This window comes from Stigmatopora nigra, chromosome 19 (genome assembly GCF_051989575.1).
Source record: "Stigmatopora nigra isolate UIUO_SnigA chromosome 19, RoL_Snig_1.1, whole genome shotgun sequence".
NCBI classification, from domain to species: domain Eukaryota; kingdom Metazoa; phylum Chordata; class Actinopteri; order Syngnathiformes; family Syngnathidae; genus Stigmatopora; species Stigmatopora nigra.
Window position 1 is genome coordinate 2344758 of NC_135526.1, and position 19502 is coordinate 2364259.

At 41.7% G+C, this 19502-nt stretch overlaps 4 protein-coding genes across 14 annotated transcripts; 2 read left to right on the forward strand and 2 right to left on the reverse strand.

Annotated features, from left to right (window-relative positions):
• Nucleotides 1-181: 181 nt before the first annotated feature.
• LOC144212197 (dual specificity protein kinase CLK4-like) lies at nucleotides 182-13510 on the reverse strand. Of its 9 annotated transcripts, none has more exons than XM_077739865.1 (22): nucleotides 13337-13510; nucleotides 12927-13236; nucleotides 12654-12801; nucleotides 11328-11575; nucleotides 10540-10629; nucleotides 9081-9219; nucleotides 7407-7556; nucleotides 7050-7129; nucleotides 6876-6967; nucleotides 6651-6768; nucleotides 6519-6585; nucleotides 6322-6435; nucleotides 5897-6063; nucleotides 5695-5789; nucleotides 5501-5630; nucleotides 5321-5403; nucleotides 5018-5097; nucleotides 4713-4803; nucleotides 2103-4640; nucleotides 1549-1743; nucleotides 775-923; nucleotides 182-348 (listed from the first exon to the last, which is right to left on the reverse strand). In XM_077739865.1, exons 8-19 carry the CDS (start codon nucleotides 7084-7086, stop codon nucleotides 4488-4490), a joined length of 1227 nt encoding a protein of 408 aa, XP_077595991.1. In that variant the 5' UTR covers nucleotides 7087-7129; nucleotides 7407-7556; nucleotides 9081-9219; nucleotides 10540-10629; nucleotides 11328-11575; nucleotides 12654-12801; nucleotides 12927-13236; nucleotides 13337-13510; the 3' UTR covers nucleotides 182-348; nucleotides 775-923; nucleotides 1549-1743; nucleotides 2103-4487. The 9 variants fall into 9 exon arrangements, with proteins under 9 accessions (XP_077595991.1, XP_077595992.1, XP_077595988.1 ...); XM_077739866.1 differs by having other exon boundaries at nucleotides 7055-7154; XM_077739862.1 differs by having other exon boundaries at nucleotides 798-923; nucleotides 7050-7154.
• Nucleotides 2210-4351, forward strand: gpr119 (G protein-coupled receptor 119). Its single transcript, XM_077739867.1, has 2 exons — nucleotides 2210-2863; nucleotides 2979-4351. Exons 1-2 carry the CDS (start codon nucleotides 2377-2379, stop codon nucleotides 3551-3553), a joined length of 1062 nt encoding a protein of 353 aa, XP_077595993.1. The 5' UTR covers nucleotides 2210-2376; the 3' UTR covers nucleotides 3554-4351.
• On the forward strand, nucleotides 10488-14141 carry LOC144212201 (rho GTPase-activating protein 24-like). Its single transcript, XM_077739871.1, has 10 exons — nucleotides 10488-10658; nucleotides 11071-11184; nucleotides 11341-11548; nucleotides 11647-11779; nucleotides 11849-11922; nucleotides 12003-12124; nucleotides 12193-12409; nucleotides 12565-12827; nucleotides 12942-13527; nucleotides 13652-14141. The coding sequence occupies exons 1-10, from the start codon at nucleotides 10607-10609 to the stop codon at nucleotides 13923-13925; spliced, it is 2043 nt and encodes a 680-aa protein (XP_077595997.1). The 5' UTR covers nucleotides 10488-10606; the 3' UTR covers nucleotides 13926-14141.
• Nucleotides 14142-14344: 203 nt separating this feature from the next.
• Nucleotides 14345-19456, reverse strand: LOC144212199 (putative monooxygenase p33MONOX). Of its 3 annotated transcripts, none has more exons than XM_077739869.1 (9): nucleotides 19140-19456; nucleotides 18215-18412; nucleotides 18045-18122; nucleotides 17786-17961; nucleotides 17573-17687; nucleotides 17260-17387; nucleotides 16991-17094; nucleotides 16748-16929; nucleotides 14345-16245 (listed from the first exon to the last, which is right to left on the reverse strand). In XM_077739869.1, exons 3-9 carry the CDS (start codon nucleotides 18067-18069, stop codon nucleotides 16025-16027), a joined length of 951 nt encoding a protein of 316 aa, XP_077595995.1. In that variant the 5' UTR covers nucleotides 18070-18122; nucleotides 18215-18412; nucleotides 19140-19456; the 3' UTR covers nucleotides 14345-16024. The 3 variants fall into 3 exon arrangements, with proteins under 3 accessions (XP_077595995.1, XP_077595994.1, XP_077595996.1); XM_077739868.1 differs by having other exon boundaries at nucleotides 18045-18115; nucleotides 19140-19454; XM_077739870.1 differs by having other exon boundaries at nucleotides 14345-16242; nucleotides 18045-18115; nucleotides 19140-19447.
• Nucleotides 19457-19502: the final 46 nt, after the last annotated feature.

Consider the following 19502-nt stretch of genomic DNA (forward strand, 5'->3'; position numbering starts at 1 on the left):
ATGTGGGACGAAACAGGATTACCCAAAGAAAACCCACACAAACCCGGGAAGAACATGCAGACTCTGCACAGTGAGGACCGGCCTCCTTCTGCATCTCCACTACTGATCATCCCATTAAAAATGTATTAATGCTTGGCATAAACAATTTGACAATTTCAATGACACAGTTCTAGAGAAAAAATCTGTGCATTATAGTTTCCACAGTAATACATTTTATTCATCATACTTCAAAAGTCAGACATTTTACAGGTTTATTGAGATCTTTGTTTACAAGGTTTACGAGGACGAGGATCTTGCGGTGAAGAAGTCTCTACTGTCCACCTTCTGTTTTTAGACATCTCTCTGCGCCTATTTTCCACATACATACAGATGCACACAACATAAATAGCACATGGACAGGCACATAAATATAAAATTATAAATATAAATTATGAATTCCCCAACAGAGTTGTGTTTCTTGTAATGTTTGCGGATAAAAAGGTTGTATTTGTCATGTTTACACACAAATACTTCTAACTATCACAACAAATACTTTGCCAAATCTTTACTACATGGATATAATTTGCTGGATATTAAAAGGCTTCAACCCCACTGATTCCAGTAAAATAAAAATAACATAAATCTGCTATGCTGGCGCTTCTGGTTGATTCAGCTTTTGTAAAACTTCAGAATTCACAATATAGCGACATTAAAACACCCGTATTCTGTCTGATCCCAGGGGAAATACAAAATATATGGATGTCATTGTAGTATGCTGCAGAGTGGGGGGTGTACCTAATAAAGTGAGCAAGCCTCACCGGGGTCCGGCTGAGGTTCCGTAACTGCCGCTGCCACGTTGGCGCTGACGGCACAATAGCTTGGTTGCATGCCGGACACAGTACATTACCACGGACAACAGGGCGCTCTTGGGGGGCATTTTCAGCCTGAGTGACAGGTGGAAAAGGGGGAAAAAAACAAACAGTTCATCACTATTCACCAAATGACGTCCAATCCATTTGAACCTGTTCGAATGGATTGTATGTCTGTCATTGTTAATGGCAGCCAATGATTTTATGTCTATGGGCGGATGAGATTTTGAGGGAGTGAGCCAGGCGGTCGTAGTTCATTTGAAGCAGGTTTGAATGTAGCTTTATTATTGTATTATATTTTCAGTTTTTGCTTTCACATTGGATTCAAATGTACAAACAGCACATTTGTTGGTTAATTAATGCAATTAAACAAAATTAGATGATAGTATGGTTGCAATACAGATGTTTGGTACCAAAATTGGATGTAGTTTTGATTTATTTTATTTAATTCTGCTGACGAGTACTGGCATCATCACATCATGTTGTTTCTGTCAAACAATTCCTAGTCAAATACTGTATGCATATACTGTACATTAAATTCTATTAGGCTGTGTTTTTTTCAATACAGTGTGAAAAATACTAGGGAATACTCGATCTATAAATTTAGCATTTCAGTTTGGAACATCATTTTGGTCAGACTGAAAACTGGTAAAGAAAAAAAAGAAAGACTAATCGCACCAAACAATGAACTTTTACTTACAAATTCTTCTTATTGAAGTGAAGTCAGGAAAGAGGCGTCGTCTCAAGCTCTTAACAGAACCCAAATCGGAACTCTGACCTTGCTTCAACGGACCACAGGCCGCCATAAATGCTGAGGTGGGCGCTTTGCAGAAGGTCCTGAATGGTCCAGTGGCGCTTGGATAACATTGACTCATTGTGTCAAATGTGGCAAGAGCTGTTTATGTGTTTTTTTTTTTTTTTTTTTAGAGAGAGAGAGAGAGGTGGGATCTCATGTTGATAAAAAGCTTGCTTTTCGCCAGTGTTGCTGTTAAGTCTTACTGACATCAGATATCAGACATTCAGAAGTTATTTTTTTGTTTACACAGAGTAAATATAGTAGTAATGAAGTAAAAATGCAAAATAAAAGATTTCAATTCAATTTCAAGGGTTTTATCTGTATTAGTCCCAACTACATAAGTGACTTCAAATACTATATACTTTTGAGGACAAATCAAAAGATCAGGTATAGTATAAAAAACACTAGAAACATGTTAAAATGTATTTCATTTAGTAAATTCTGACTTAACACCTCACCTTTCAACGTTGATCCCTTTTACACGAGGATGTGCAAAAGCCTCATTAGCCATATCTGTTTGTGTGTCTAGCCGAGTGGAAAATGTCTGTCCGGCGGGCGGGTGAGAGTTAAGTAGTGCTGGCGGATTGGACTTTAACTGGAACAACTATTTTTGGAAGAAAGAAAAAAAAAACGACTCAGTCCTAGGGATGTCGGAAAGAAAACTCCATTTTATCAAGTGGCCGGATGGCAGAAGGCTGCAGGTAGAATCAAGATCGCATTGGTGGCGCCAGTATGACGGCGTTTGAGGTGAGGCCGCGGGTGACGGCTTGGATCCTGAGCGTGGCCTCCTGCTTGATTGTGGGCACCAATGTGCTGGTGGCCACCGCCGTTCTGCGGCTCCTAGCCAGGAGACGAAGCCAGAGCTGGTGTTTTGTCCTCAACCTGGCCTTGGCCGACAGCCTGGTGGGTTTAGCCATCACCGGCCTGGCCACCGAGGACTTCGGTACCAACGTCACCTCCATGGACGTGGATGGACACCCGCGTCAAAGTAGCGAAAACTCCACGTCTGCCGCACTGGGAAAGAGCCGTTGTTTGATGCGGATGGCCTGCGTGATGTCGCCGTGCACTGCCTCCATATTGTCCATGTTTCTGATCTCACTGGACCGTTACGCTGCCATCAAGGTCCCTCTGAGGTATTACCGGTTCTCTGGGAAGGGGACGGCGACCGGGTCTCTTCTGGTTCTTTGGGCTTGCGCGTTCATCATGGGATTCTTACCAGGTAAATCCCTCACTTGCTTTAGTTCCCGAGTAAAATCATCTATCTACTCATTGCGTTTGATACAGCTAATCAGCCTAACTGGTGAATGGGATGTATATTTCCAACATGTCCACAGTGATGGTCCGGCAACTGCAAGCAGATGGGTATGGCGGCCTATGTGCCTTCTTCGCCGTAATCTACCCAACTGGCATCATCGTCCTCTTCAGCGTCTGCTTCTTCCCCGTCCTCTCTGCGTTCATTTATATTTACATGGACATCTTGAAGATTGCTTGCGGCCACCAACGGCAGATTTTCCAGATCAGACAGGCGGGCTCTCGGACCACCGCCGAGCCTTCACCGCCCCTGCAACATTCCCAGTGGCCCCAGACAAGACACCGGTACTGGAGTCACGTCAAGGCTTTGAGGACCGTGGCTTTACTGGTGGGCTGTTTCCTGACCCTTTGGTGCCCCTTCTTTGTGGTTAGCATCGTGCACCTGCTGTGTAAAAACTGCCATCTTATCACAGTGTTGGAGAACCACCTGTGGCTATTGGGTATGTCTAACTCACTCATCAATCCATTGGTGTATGCCTTTTGGCAGAGGGAGGTGAGGATGCAGATTGCCAACATGTTTGTGTGCATGGCAGGAAGAGTTTTAGCTCCCGGTCCGGTTTTGGAGGGCGGTGATCTTCAGTCACATGCGCAGACTTGAATATGGCAGCACTAATTCAAATCTCCGGAGCTAGGATACGTTAAAAAGGCTACATCCAGGAACTATCTCCATCCCCCATGATGTCACATTGCTTTTGACCATCTGTTTCAGTTCAATCTGTACATTGAGAGTAATTCTAAACGATTTACTGTAGGCCTCATGTGGATAACAAAAAAAATATATATCCAAGGACTCTGTTTTAGTGAAAGGTTTTCATGTGTAGTTAATTATTCAGTCATGGAAACATCCTGGTTTGCTCCACTGCCAATAAATCTGCCAGTGTGGCCACATGGATGTTGCTCAGCTTGGATACATATTGACTTAAGTGTGACCGCAGGCTGTCGTGTCTGTGTAATCTAATCAGGTATGGCAGGTTGCAAGATCTAATTGGGTCCTATATTCCATATTAGAGGGCTCCTGTAACAATATCAAACAGTTAAATTTTTGCTAAAGTTGAAACAGAGCATATTTATTCACAATGAATCAACAGAAAACACAACTAAATTGATATAGCAAAAGGAATGCTCTCTATGGTCTGTTAAAAAAACAATGACAAATCCTTAACTCGTTGTTTTCCATTTGCTCCAAAAAAAATGTCTAATTTACGCCTAGCACCATCACAGGCAGCCAATGAGTTAAGCAGTAGAGCTTGAGGTACAATGTCATTCTATATACAGTATTGGCTTGATGATGTATGTACATCTATACATTTGCAAGGTGTCTTGAAAATGTAAACACCCTTTAAGAGGGGTGATAACTAAATTCTCCGTTTTTTTTCTTCTCCAAATTTAAGCCCTTTCAATCAATGCCACGTTAATTGAGGAAGAAAATTCTAAAAATGCTACTCAAAGTATGAAAATAAAGTTAAAGTGGAAACTTTTCACATTACATATTATTAGGGTGTAAAAAATAATGTGAGGAGAGGGTATGTGTGTTAGTTTTGTTTGTGTCTTGCCGTTCTGGCGGGTTGAAAAAATGGGTGCCACAAGGCCTCCTCCACGGTGATCCGTCGATCCACATCGTATTCCAGCATGCAAAGTAGAAGATCCAACAACTGCCGCTCATCCTCGGTCTGCCTTGGCAAGCTCTGTCATAGCAGACCAGATTCAGTCAACTTCATGTTTTGCTTCCAGATTTAAATTGAGTATTTGTAGTGTACCTTGAGAGGCTTGCAGTGTTTTTGAATGAATTTTGCTGAGGAGCTGTGCTCGTCCCAGTCCAGTCGCCCATTGAGAACGTATTGCTGCTTCCTGTACAGTAGAGAATGAACCCTTAACTCATTTACACTGATTGTGCTTGTTCAATCTCTGCCAATCCCCCACTCAAATTGGATTGGACATCTATCGCTGTCAATTGTTAGTGGTTCTTAATCACGTAATCCCAGCCAACCCAAACCCCAAAAAGTGTACAATGTTGGGATTACGTGTACACTGTACATAGAATAGATATTTGTATTTGTGGTACCTTGTTTTTTGAAGCAATTTTGGTGGGATAGGTCCCAGGAGTTTCTCCATCATGGCCAAATGTTCCTTACTGTCATGGGTCTGAAACAATAAATAGCAATATGGCGACTAGGTTTTAGTGGAGAAAAAACAAAGACTTTCATTGGGATTTTTTCACACAAATGGTGAGGTATAAGTAGAGCCACTTCTGAAAAATGTTACACCATATCAAACAAACCATTTCAGCAGACACCACTCTGAACCTCTAAATCAGGAATGTCAGAAGGGTCGTTAAGTTAAGATCAGCTCTCGCTCGTGTACATACCGGGAATAGTGTCTGTCCAAGGTAGTACTCCATGAGAACACAGGCCAAACTCCACACATCACATGACTGGTTCCAGCCCAAATCTGAACAGACATGTTCAAAATCAGAAAGCATAAAGCCACAGAAGAGCAGAAAATGAGTATTTTGTGTAATAAACTGGAATGAAAAGTGCATTCATACCAAGTATGATTTCTGGAGCTCGATAGTGCCGTGTGGAGACCACAGATTCGTGGTGCTCGTGGTCGAAAACGGCAGTTCCAAAGTCCACCACCTTCACATCCAGACTCCTCATGTTCATCTGGTCTTTTTTCTGACGTAAACAATTGTTCTTTTAGGAGGGGTAACTCCAGGAGAACTATGGGGAAGTCCTTTACCGTATCCTTGTTGAACTCCATGTCGTAGTCAGAGGAAACAAAGAGGATGTTTTCTGGTTTCAGATCGGTGTGAGTCAGCTTATTGCGATGAAGGACTGAAAGAGAAAAAATACTTGAAAGGTTGAACACCTTTGGAATTTTGTGTTGAATTTTGGCAGTACAATGATCCTTTTTATTCATTTATTCATTACTCTTAACTCACAGCTGACAGCTCTGAAGATTTGGTAGGCCATATGTCGGATCTGCTCCACGCTGAAGGGCTGGAAATGGTTTTGCCAGAGGATCTGGTAGGTACTGATACCCAGCAGCTCCAGGACCAAGCACACATGACCTTGATGCTCAAACCAATCCAACATCCTCACACATGCACTGGGAAAAGTGTAAAACAAGTCCAAAGTCGTCAGTAGGAGGGATTCTAAACCAATGTATTGACATTTTGTCTCTAAGATTTAATGAATAGCATTTTGCTTTCTTTCTGATATTATGGTGTTCCACACAGCACCTTTATAGAGACAGGTTTATTTTCTTTTGCTTTATTAACAGAAGTGGCTGTATACGAACTATGCAATACTTTGGCTTTACTATTTCAGATAACACAAGAAGTTTTTGGAGTTCAAATCAACTCACAATTTGTTGTCATCATCCAAAGAGTTGATCTCCTCCAAAACGGCAATCTCACACTTGGCTGCTTGCCAGAAGCATTTGATGTTGCGAGCAATCTTCACTGCCACATGTATACCTCTGGAAAAATGAGCAAAAAAAACTTCTGATAAAGCTTGAAATTCATTTCCTTGAAAAAAAAAACCTATTAAAATTCAGCTTACTTGACTCGGTCAATACACTCCAGCACCTTTCCGAAGGCTCCCTCTCCAAGTGTTGACACCACCTCATCTGGAAAGCACATTCAATTATGACAACCTGATTCCCAAAGATGGAAAGAACCAAAAGCCACTTACAGCGTTGCTTAATCACCAGCCCAACGTGGTAGAGCATATGGCCCATCTCTTCACTGATGTCTTGGCTCCTACCGGTTTGACTACTCGGAATATGATCGCTGAGGTGAGTGGATTCGAGCTAAAATATAAAAAAAAATATTGAAGAGTGGTAATACATGTAGTGTTTCTCATTTAAAGACCTGTGATAGTCAGTATTTGCAAAAAGAAGTATGGGAAGGTCCATACCGAATTGCAAAACCTTGCTGAGCTGTGTTGGTCATCACTTGCACTGTTCTTGTTCTCAACATGGACTGAGTCGCTTTTGCCCTTGTTGCCGTCTACCAAAGACAAAGTGGATTACTCACTTAACAGCAGTTCAGGGTCATAACTTGAAGAAAAAGATTCATGCCGATGAAATACCTAACCAAGAACCAATGTCCTGGTCTTTCCTGCCCATGGTACTGGTGTTCCTGAACCGCCTTAGTCTTGCTTCACTTTCTCTGATCAAGAAACGACAGTGGACACCTTGTTTGAACAATAAAAAAGTATATATAATATCCAAAAGATGGCGTAATGACAAATATGACTACTACTACTCAATAACATTTTGCAGTTGACTCTAGTTAAGACGGTTCTCTCATTTTATTTGCAGTTAAATACCTTAAGATTCTTTTGAACAGTCATTAAAGACAAGGAGAAAAAACAGCTTTGTTTTCTGTTTCTTTTCCTTTTGTAGAAAGTCAGTCTTATTCAACTCTGAGAATTGTTTGAATTTACCTTAATCCACAGAACGCAGAATGACTTCAGTTGTGTTCTCTCTTAGCAGCTCGATTCTCTGGGCTCTCCTGCTGCCTTGTCTGCCTCCAGTTTTCTTCCTGCTCCTGCACCCCCCACAAGGTGGAACGTGAGTGCTGGATGCCGCGTGTCCTGCCAAAAAAGGGGTTACAGATTTGGCGTGACCAGTGCAATAAAACATGATGTCCTTCGAAAAAGCAAGACGTCGAAAACACTGCAACAGTGGTAAAAGTCACAGCCAGACGCAGTGAAACGAGAGACGGGGAATAAGGTGGGCAAAGGGGAGGAAAAACCGCTGTACCACTCACTCCCAGATGACCACCCGGCACGGACTCCTTTTTCAAAATAGAAAACATGGCCGTTCTAATTTTACTAGGAGATAATGGTTTTGTAATGTAAGGGTACACGCATATGTACATATTTTATGAGGCGTGAGGTTTTGGTTCTTTGCCTAGAATGTCAAAATGCGTCACATGTTTAATACTAAGCATTTAAAAAGGAATGGAACTGAACATAAACTTTGACACAGCAACTGATTTTCTTTTTTTTGAATGATTTTAGGGTTTTTATGAGAATCTTTGACCAATAAGGAAAGACAAAATGTACTCATGGTGTACCTCAGGGCTCTTGTCGAAAGCCCCTCTTATTTTGACAGTTTATGCGATATAGACTAATATGGAGGTGGCATCAAAACAAAAAATCTTAGCAATGTTCCTTAATTGACATGGTAAGTCAACACCTATCTTTAGCGACAAGTGGCAAAAGAGCAAGGCAACAGCACCTCATCTAAAAAGTCAAACTAAAATTAACAAGACAACACGATTGGCTACACACACTCAAGCCAGACAGCAGAACAAGTTAACAACAGCTGCCTCACGTTCTTGTGGTGACCCACCGGTTGTGGGAGGGCTTATTTGATATGGAAATTACACTGATTACATAATATGTTGAGGGGGGCAAAATGACACGTCAAATTTCATCTTAATAGCATCCATCCAATCATATAAAAGATTCATTTGACTTACAAGAAATACAGTTAATTTCCAACCAGATATAAATTTTAAAAACACTACAATGCTAAAAATGAAAAAAAAACTATCATTTTTTCCACTTTGAATTGAAGTACTAGGCAAGACACCATTTATTTGTACATTTACCGGAGCATGATTTATTAATTCAATTAGTGAGAGGAGGCACTTCAATGTTTAATTCACTGAAAAGCTTATTACTTAGACGCATGCAGAGTTATGTTGTTTTCATGGCAGTTGCCAGTGCATTGTGGTGTATTGAAGGACAGCTGTTAAAGCTCTAGGCCTGAATTAGAAGATACAATTGATCAGGTAGATGTATGACCGCCCGTTAATATATATATCACTTGCACCTTTGACCCTGCATCCTTTTTTGAATACGAAATAAACCTTGTGGTATTCCTCAGGGAGCCTGCCTAAAGCCCTTGTTCTCCCGTACTTTGTGATGATAATCCTTGTAAGGATAAAAAATCATTCCCACTTTACCATCAAATTGAAGTTTTGACCTAGTACTTTAATTGCAAGAAATAGTCTACATATTTTTTTACTGAGGTACTCAGTGTTAGTGCCCAAATACAAAACAACAGAGTGGATGAAATCTTAGTGTCATGTGAGCTACCAATAGTACCTTGATGATTGACAGGTAGATCATCATAGACGTATTGAGCACCACTGAGAATATCTGCAATTGACTGGTGAACATATCCAGACTTGGACCCCATTTCTCTTCCCAAAAGGTCATCAGAGAAAGTCACCAGTTCACCCACCTAAAAAAAACAACAAATGGATCATAAAAGGGTCAGCAGTGGCAGCCTTTCCAATACGTAGATCCGAAATAGGTCTCCAGGGAATTGCTATTGGCTTTCCAATTATCCAAGTGAAAGTAGCCACACATTTTTCAATTAAATTCATGAACTTAAATCATTTCTAAATTATTTCCAATACATCACAAAGAAAAAAAAGGACAACAAGTTGACAGTGGCTTTTTTCAGTGAGTTCACATGTTGTCAGAGAAAACCAGTTTGTCTTCCTTTAAATGTAAATCATGTAGACTGAGCGCAAGTGTGTCTTGCAGTAGGCCATATCTCAGCAACAGATTTAGAGGCAGATCATCCCTATCTCTCTTCGTCTTTCGCACGCTCTCTCTCTCTTTCTATCTTTCTTTCTGCTGTGATTACTGGGGTAAAAGAGGTCTGCGTCGCAGAGAACCAATTTTCCTAATGCACTAGCACACATATACAGCACCACGGTTATTGATGATGTAAATGGGGAGGAGGGGGGGGGGACCCGAGGCCACACATAGTGCTGGGAAATGGGAGAGGGAGAGAGAACGAGGGAGGGCGAAGGAACATAGGGAAAGGACAAGCTGGACAAAAAAGAGGGACACGCCGGGCGAAGAAGAAAGAAAAGAACGGGGGACGGGATGGAAGCGAGCAAAGAGGACACACCAAGATGTTCTAGGATCAGATAGGACGTCCAGTTAAAGGGACTGTGAAAAGAAGGCTCCTTTAGATTTGGATTTTTATGAGGGGACAACAGGAAAAATGGGACACAACTTCCAAGGCTGATGGAATAATACTGCTTTTGTTATACCAAAATGGGCTTACAGAGTAAGTCCAGAGCAGTCCAAAGGGGGTTTTGTCTGCCGTGGGACTTACCCTTTAACTGGAGGAGTCAAAGGATGAAGCTTTCAGAGGGAGAAATAAGCACATTTGTATGAAGACACTTGTTATATCAATGCAACTCCCAGTGATGAATATATTCCAGGACCATCCGTCTTTCCCTTTAATTTGCTCAAAAGCAAGGCAGCAGGAGTTCATCCCACTTACGGACCACACTCCGAAGAGATGTCCATCCAGACATAATAATTGCTTCAACATCATCCCAAGAAAAGCCAGCAATGTGAATTACAACCTGTTTTTCAGAGCAACTTATAGACTGGAGTCTAGACTATTTGTTTCAGAAAACTGAGGAGAATGAACAGTGACATCATCTCTAGAATCCCTTGACAAAAAATATTTTAGATGGAGACAAAAAGAGGTAAAAATGCAATGATTGATGAAACAAAATAGCCCAAATTGACTCACTTTGTACCAGCCAAACTGCACGAGAGCGTTTAACAATCATCGTTACCAAGCAACAGAGTTCTGCAGCATGGGACTCAGCTGCTTCAAGTCCTGGAAACATGACAGAGCAGGCCTCAAAGGTGACATACACACAAACAACATATTAATCCCATTAGATCATATGTGTGACCTTGAGGTTAAATGCTTACTAAGGGGTTTTGACGTTCTTCAAATTTGACTTTGAAGAAGAGAAACAGTGAAGAATAATGGAAGCCAAAAGTCTAGTGACTAGCATGTGTCTTAAATTGAAAAATAAATAATAATCTCCATTTACTACTGTAAAACTAGAAATAATGACTTGACAATAATTGAGATGTTTCCAGGCTGACCTCCCGTCATCTTATCTCCAATTACTAGTTTCTGTTCTGCCACTGAAACTGGCTCCACAAAAAAAATGACTGCACAGCAGTTTGACTGATTAAATAATTTGGATAGGACTTGCGTTTTTATCACTGGAAACATAAAACACATTTTTTGGGTTGATTGTTGCAGGGAACAGAGATGTTTTGGCCAGCCCAGGCTCATACTTCTTCCTGTCCAACAGCGCTGGCCAGGGAGATGAATGGCTGAAAAGCCTCAACAAGGGAGTCTGGATCCCCTTCACAGGTACACCCAATGAGTCTTGTCATCCTCAAATTTGTACTGAATATACTTATGACTATACCATATGCTGTAACTATCTCTGTCTTAAACATGGGTCAAGCCAATACTACCACAGGTTAAAATGACTGCATCTCCACATGTCCTACCTTTACTGCTTAGGCGTCTTTGGTCAGCGTCTGGAAGAGACAGTATTGTACGAGCGTCGTTATGGCATACACTCAGTCCCTCTGGTAGTGGAGCAGTGCGTGGCCTTCATTCGTGAGCGGGGTCTCCAGGAGGTGGGCTTGTTTCGACAACCGGGACGATCAAGCTTGGTGAAAGAGTTGCAGGAAGCCTTCGACGCTGGGGAGAGGCCCTCCTTCGACAGGTGGATGGGGGGACTTTATGCTTTTACCTTAAAAAGAAAAAACTGATGTTATCCAAAAGAGTCATGGCAATTTCTAGATAAGTTTTCTGTGTTTGCAGCAACACAGATGTCCACACAGTGGCATCACTGTTGAAGCTCTACTTGCGACAGCTGCCAGAGCCTTTGGTTCCGTTCAGCCATCACAAAGACTTCTTACTCAGTGGTCAAAAGCTTTTAAGTGACCGCATGCAGGTGCTGTGGTACTCCATAGAAAATTTAATTGTTGATGAAAAGGAAATCACTGTCTGTGTGCCTTTACAGGGATTGGATGAATTGAGGAACCTTCTCCAGGAGCTACCAGTGGCCAATTTTAACCTTCTGAAGTTTATATGCCAGTAAAAACCTGTCACAAATACTCAATACTTGTGTGTGGCTGCTCTTACTACCACAAATAATCTTTGCTTTGCTTGTGTAGTTTTCTCAATGAGGTCCAAAGTCACTCAAAGGGGAACAAGATGAGCTGCCATAACTTGGCCATGGTCTTTGGACCAAACATTCTCCGGGCCAAAGCAGAAGACCAACAAGGCATCATGGGGGGTAAACGCTAACTCACAGACTTCAGGTGGTCCGGTTATAATTTCAAAGACTGACGGTTTTTGTTGCAGGTGCAGGATTGGTCCAAGCCCTAATGTTGGAACTGATCAAGGAACACCTATCCTTGTTCTCCAGAGTCTCAATACCGGTTCCTGCAAATACCGCCGCAGGGTTAAACGTGTCGCCTGCTGCTCTCAGACGACCTAATTTTCACCAATCCTTCTGCCTTCGCCAGATGTCCCTGCCACTTATTGCGCCTCCAGGCCAAGAGCCTGGACAGAGTACAAGGTATGCTTTTAATTTTTTAAATGAGTTTCATGCTGCTGACTCTCAAACAAAGCTAAACTCGGAGTGTCTGTCGTACATCATCAATACAAAGTATTAGGGGAAATAATAAAAATAATGATATATATATATTTTTTTTTTCCCCTATCTTCCTGCAGCTCTGTTTCTCCAGCGGCATCCACCTCTGGCCATAAGAGACTCCTGGGCCATCGCTACACATCATCACAGCCAGAAAACTGCTTCTTACCTTTACCTCCCTCAAGTCAGAACCTTCAGAACCACTATGATGGGAAATCCAGAGAGCAATGCCAGGACCTGACCAGTTGTAGATCGCCTACTGCAGATGTCCACAAGTCTGAGGAGGCTAAATGTGAGCTCATGAGCTGGATGGAAGCCTGGACCAGTGGACCAAGTGACACAGGTGGCAAAAGTACTCGAAATCAGTTCTTAGTCGATAGTTGTGTAAAAGCTATACTGTTGTATAAGAGAAATAAGGATATTTGAAAACAAGTATGGTTACCTTTTTGCTCCCAAGCACTGGCAAGAGCGCCTTTGTGGATCGATGGTGCAACCCAAATGGCGGCGGAACAAGACGGCCATCCCCAAGAAGCCAGTGGGGTCAGCAGTGAGGCACAGGAAGACAGCACGCCATCGGATTATGACAACCTGAACAGTGTGCATTCCAGTCAGACGATAGAGGATGTCAAGAGTGAACATTTCCACTCCAAAGCGGAACAAGACTCTGGTGAAGAATCTGAAGCTTGGCAGACTGTCAATGACTCGTCATCATGGTCCTCATGCGAAGTCCTACCGCTGCTCAATAGTGAGAGCTGTGGGGATCAGGTCAGTCTTGATGAGATACCAAAAACATCCCCTGCAAGTCAAGCTGCAGAAGATGAGCGACGCCTTGAAGGCGATGCAGGAATTGACCTTAACGGAGGACGCCATTTGAACACCCCAACATCTGGCTCAATCCTCAGCCCTCTCAGCACAGGGAGCTCTGAGGTATTCCTCCCTTCTGTTCCTCCAGAAATGTCAGCATCCGATGCGCAGTTGCTCCTGGGCGAGCTTCGGCAGCAGATGGCCCAGCAGAGGACGGAGTACCAAGCTAGGATGCAAAGGTACAGTGATACTCATCTCTGGCTTCCATTCTGGATATATATATGTATATATATATTTTTTTTACTGGATTGTATAAATGCTAACCTGGCAATACTCACCAGAAACTTGTCTCTTTCGCCACAGTCTGGTGCGCTGTAACGACGCCCTGGAGCGGCAGGTGGCAGAACTCCGTGACCGTTTAGAGCGACAGAGGCGGAGCCAGAGCGCAGCGGAGGTCAGGATCCGAGAGGTGGAGCAGGCCAGGACTGCCGCGGACTTCCGCAACTCCACAATGCAGGTGGACATGGAGCTGTTTTTCCAGACATACAGAAAGATCCAAACACAGGAATGGAAGGATGATAATGATGATGATGATGATACAGGAGGCAAAAGACAACGCACCTTAAAGAGCCTATAAGAATGGAGCAAAGGATGACATTTTAGTCTGTTAAACAAAATAAGCTTTTATACACAGAAGAGGTCTGCGTTCACCTGCATGGTTAAAATTTTAATATAAAGGACCTAATACAAACATTTCCCCATGTGTGCTTTTTTCGTTTTATAAGTATTGACATGGCTACCTAGAATTTGTCAAAGTACCAACATACACCCAACAATTTAATACATAAATGTACCAACAGCTAGAGGATGACAGTGAAAGTGAACTGAATATTAAATGACGGTAATAAACGACATTAAAAAATGCTTCGAGACATTAAGTACGCTTCTTTTAAGAGGACTGTCCAAATAGCCACTTGTGTATTTACAAAAGACTGGACATTTAATCATGAAGACTAAATCTGAGGGCAGCACCAAGATTTAACATAATAGACCCACTTTGTTTTTGATGACAACAGAACATTTATTCTCAATACAGTCAGAAACAAATATATCCAGGCAAAATAAACAAGGAGGACGGAATTTGAGACATATAGTACTTCATTCAGTCTATTTTAGAGCAAGGGTGGGCAAGGATATACAGCACAAAAGTCTTACATAGAGTCCTGCAAGTGCATTTTGTCCAGGCCTGCCTTGTTTTTCTAAAACAGATTAACGTTTAACCCAAAAAAAAAAAAAGAAAAACACTACGATACTTTGTTCTTATTGTTTGTTTCTTTTCATTATACAGTATCAACAACCATCGGGTTCCTCTACCATTATGTGAAATTCTCACTACATGTTTAAGCAGTGTTCATTTTCAAATGTAGAACTAAAGGACCTTTGTCAAGTAATTTTAGAACAATGTTTTTTTATAGAATTGTTCAAACATTTAGGTCATCTTTCCCCATGTAATGTTTCTATATCCAACCTGTGTCAATTGGAAAATGAAGTGTCCTCTCATCTTAATTTAAAGTAAGAACCTTAGGAGGCCACATCACCAACTCTTTAAACTGACAGACACAGACAAAAAAAGATTGACTTTTGACAGTTCATATTTGCTTTTTTTTCTTTTTAAGAGAAGGGAAGGTAACAGTTACACCACTTGGTCCACTTTAAATCAAAGTGCAAGAGCAAGAAAAATAACTAAAAAGTGCTACTTAAAGAAAGAAAATACAAGTTCGCCATACGACACATTTAAACAGCAGTCAGGAGTAAAGCGGGTGGCTTTTTGACCACTGCAAAAACAGCAGGAAATTATTTCTTCACTACTTATACTACACTAAAAACATCTAAATCATAAAAATGGAAAAGCTATTTCAGTGTGAAGGTGTCCTTCATTTTCCTTAGATGCCTTTTTTCTTTTAATATAGTAGTATACTTTATGATCATCTTAATATATTTGATTGGACCTCATCTGAACTTTGAAAATCAGAAGACGAAGATGAATATAGATTGCAAATAAAAGATTTCATTTGAATTCATATTGTGAAATAAACTGCAATTTCCGTTGCCAATTTAAGCGTTAAGTTTATACATTATTAGTAAGATAATAACTAATTACAATATAGTGAAACTTCCGGAATCAAGGCAACCACTGAAATACTTAATTAGACGACCATTGCAAAAATACGCCACTAAAGGTAATACGATCACTCTTTCGGTAAATTATTTTACTTTATTTTAGTTGTTTTGTGTAGCGCATAACTTCTATGTACTTGTGAGGAATGTAATGGACAATTTAAATAATATACTTTTTTTCTGGACAATGTTGACATTGTATCTGTGTGTGTGTGTGTGTGTATTTTGGTGGAATTAATGTAATATACTTGTATGTATTTTTTCGCATATTTAATTTTTTTTCGCCACCAGACTGTAAGCCTTCCGTTCATCATCAAGGGTACTATTTTAAGATTGAAATGGTACTAAAATGCTTCCATTTTTTTCTGAAATTGTACTCAATTCATTGTATAATATTTAAAAAAAAATACTTTCTAATTGTAGGTTCCACTTTAGGTTGTAGATTTTACTTTTGAATGGGACGACTATGAGATGCAGCTGAACATTGGTAAGGAAAAAAAATGGAGAAGTACATAACCTCGTCATAGTGTGGCAGTCAATCAGGTAACAAGACGTCATCTAAAAGCCAGAGGGCGTCAGGATGTTCATATCGCGTGGCTTGAGTTTGTGCGGGCGAGCACCCTGCCGACGACCGTCCATCGTGGGGATCTCCATCTTGGGCGGGGCGGCTGCCTTCGTGGCGTCGAGGCTGTCAGCCAACCTGGTGGTCGCCTGAGGCTTCGCTGCATCTGCGGCGCTGTTCGTGGCGTGGCCACGATAGGCCTGCAGCGCAAAGCCTGCTGGATAAAACAGAAAGTACAATTTTTAGAAGTTTGAGCAGTGAGTGTCACACTCGTAAAGTCTGCGTAGTCAAAAACATACTGAATGTATAGTTTAAATACAAAAAGATATTCACCATTCAATGTTTAGGCAAACAAATGCTTTAACTAAACTGAACTAATTCTTTAGTCACCTACCCATTGTCATGCAGGGGGGGGATTTGAATGCCTTCCAAATTTGTCCAGTTGTGCTCTCCTGCTCTACATTTGTTTTCGTCTTTTTGTTCTTATAAGCAGACATTCAAATGAGTCACCGGTCTGAAGGTCAATCTTTCACTCATTAACTAGCACCCCTTCTTTTGTTTGCTTTTTGTTTCACTTCCCGTCTGAGCGTCCCTGCTCCATTTATTCACAAAAAATACAAATGTTTATTCCGTAACTTGCTTGGTAAATGTTTGCCATGCAACTTCACTAAGGCTAAATACGTGTTAGACCGAGACAATTCTGAAAAAGTTGTTTTGACCTGGCGTTGAAGGATCGGCGCCTAGATCGGAGGTGGACTTGTGTACGAGTGGCCGTGGCCCAAACACGCCCCAGCGTTCCAGCACGCCTCCTCCTCCTCCTCCTCCGTCACTGCCAACCAGGTCCACGCTGCTATTGGAGGAACTCACGCTGATGTCCGAACTGGTGCTACTGAACCAGCTCCTGAACAAAACAAATGTGAGTGTTGGGGAAGCGGATAGGTTAAATATTAGTCTGGGCGTACCTGCGCTGATGTTTAGGTGAGGTGTGCGGTGTAGTGGATGGCGTGGACTGGGCTGAGGAGGTATGGCGCTCCTCCCGGGCCTCCATGCTCTGAATCTGCATTTTCTATACCGCAATGAAAGGGAGAATGTTTAAAAAAAAGGGAAAAATATATCAGTAATATTAGTCTTACTAGGACTATTTTTGGAGTACAATGTAGTATCTTGATAATCACACACTTGATAAATGATAACACCCTTAGTAATTACAGTGAGAACTTCACACAATTACCTGGAAGGATTCTGGCATTCGGTGGTGGAGTGTGGTCTCTTCTGCAGTGAGACCTTTGTGGGGTGTGTAGCTGCTGTCGGTAAGGCCCGCCTTCTGCTCAAACTTGTACATACTGTCATGAGTCTGCTCTATGAGAAGAACACACCCCAACCCCAAATATAGTAAGACATGTCTTCAAATGTTAATTATACAGACATTTTTGACAACAGTTTAAATGGACCGGTTGTGAATTGGTATCACTACCAACCAAAAAAATTAATGTGATTGTAATATTAGTTATATACAAGTCAAGTATTTTTTTGAGTTGCCCTACTGGTGATGAGAGAGTTGAGGATGAGGGAGGAAGCTTTGGTCTTCACCACACTCGAGGGCCTGGCTGGTGCCCTGTCGTACACGTTGGAATGACGTACGGCAACACCTTCGTCTTCCTGGTGGCGAAACACATGGACCAGAAATTAAAATGCATCGATATTATTGAAAAATAGCATTACTAAAATTTGTGGGAGATTATGGGTTGGTGTCTCACTTCAGCCAGTTGGTTGAACTTCCTCTCGGGCACAACAGGGCGCCTCCATAGGTTGGTGATGTTGATGTCATGTGGGGGCGTGGACATAGGCGCCTCTAGGTTATCATCGTAACTGAGCGCCCGGCGAGTCATGCCAATGGGGAGCTTCATTCCACCCATACCGGAACCTTCCAGAGCTGAAAGTCAATTCAACACTATTTGATGCCAGTTCTTTATACACTTGAGCAACAGATGACTACAAATACAGCTTTCAATTCACCTGGTAAGTCACCCGAGCCAGACATGGCCACTGTTCTTTTTCTATTCTTAAGAGCAAAAATTGAGGAGAACCTGTTGGCTGGGAAGATAAGCATTTTCGCCACTTTAACATACACATTCACCAGATGAAATAGAAAAAAATGTAACTCCCTATACAAGAACCTAGTTAACCTGTGATTAGAGAGGCAGTAGAGACCAGAAGCAGCAGGCCATGAATGTGTTCATCACGCCTGAGACGGGTTTACGTGCTGTGGACCGGGGCTGATGGAAAAGATGAGGTTACATCAGGTCTGCTGGGACATGACAAATCGCCTGTTTGCAGTTCATTGCTGGTATAAGGCCAATGGAGTCCAAGCCAGAGGAGAACAACTGCAAAAACAGATGCATCGTCAACACCCATAGCATCTCAAAATGTAATCTGGAAAGATGCACATTATGGAATCCCCCAAAAGTAAATGCATTTCCAAATCCGTTATTTTAATTCTAATTTCCCTTATTAAGCAAGTAAAAACTGTACAAATGCAACGAGGCACATAATTTAACACAATTAAAAGTCTAATATGTAGTGGACGGCTTTCGGCCCTGGTAAAACAGCCTTTTTCCGCCGTCTGGCGGACAAACACGGGTACTACACCAATAACAGCAACGGAGGGAGATGTTTCAGCGGTGTAGGGCACATCTTCATACGTGTTACATTATTTTAAGACATTAATAAATCATTTCCTAAAAATGTATCTCATTTTTGTGTTTCCTCGCATTTTTCATACAAAATTGGGACACTCAAAAGTACACTTTACGAAATCCTCGAGTTACGAAAGTCAACCAAAATGATATCGTAAGTAGAGGTGCGACGCGCAATATATCAGTTGAACGACGATGAGCGTGTATGTCACCAACGCCAAATCGAAATGATCGATAATACGTCACATTGCAATGTATAATGCGCGATCAACAATGCATTATGTGAAAATAGTAGTGATCTTTATTCGTAAAATAGATCAACGCGGTTTGGTTGCGAAAATAGCGGAACTAATCGACGCTGACACAGAAAAACCGATGGAAACTGCGGTAGATCGCAGATGTGTTTCTTACTTACCAAACGGCGTCTTCGGGGCGTTTAGCTATAGTTTCCAGTGTAAACTCCCAACGATGATTCGACAGTTTGGGAAATAATTGATGACTTGGTCAACGGCCATTATGCTGATTTATCGTACAAAAGATTTCCGGGATGAGGGGGGGACGACGTTGTATCATAACCTCGCGAGAGTCTCTGCCTATATTTTTATTTGTGGAGGAAAGATGAGTTGGCGTTTTCCTCACACATTTAAAGTTATTTTATTGTATTCCAGTAATTCTTTTGTAATATGTTGCAAATGTTTTATTTTTGATGTCGTTAAAGAATTGTTGCTGCACTGTTGGTTCCATAGTTACACCTAGTGGCCACTTCAGCAATTGCTCA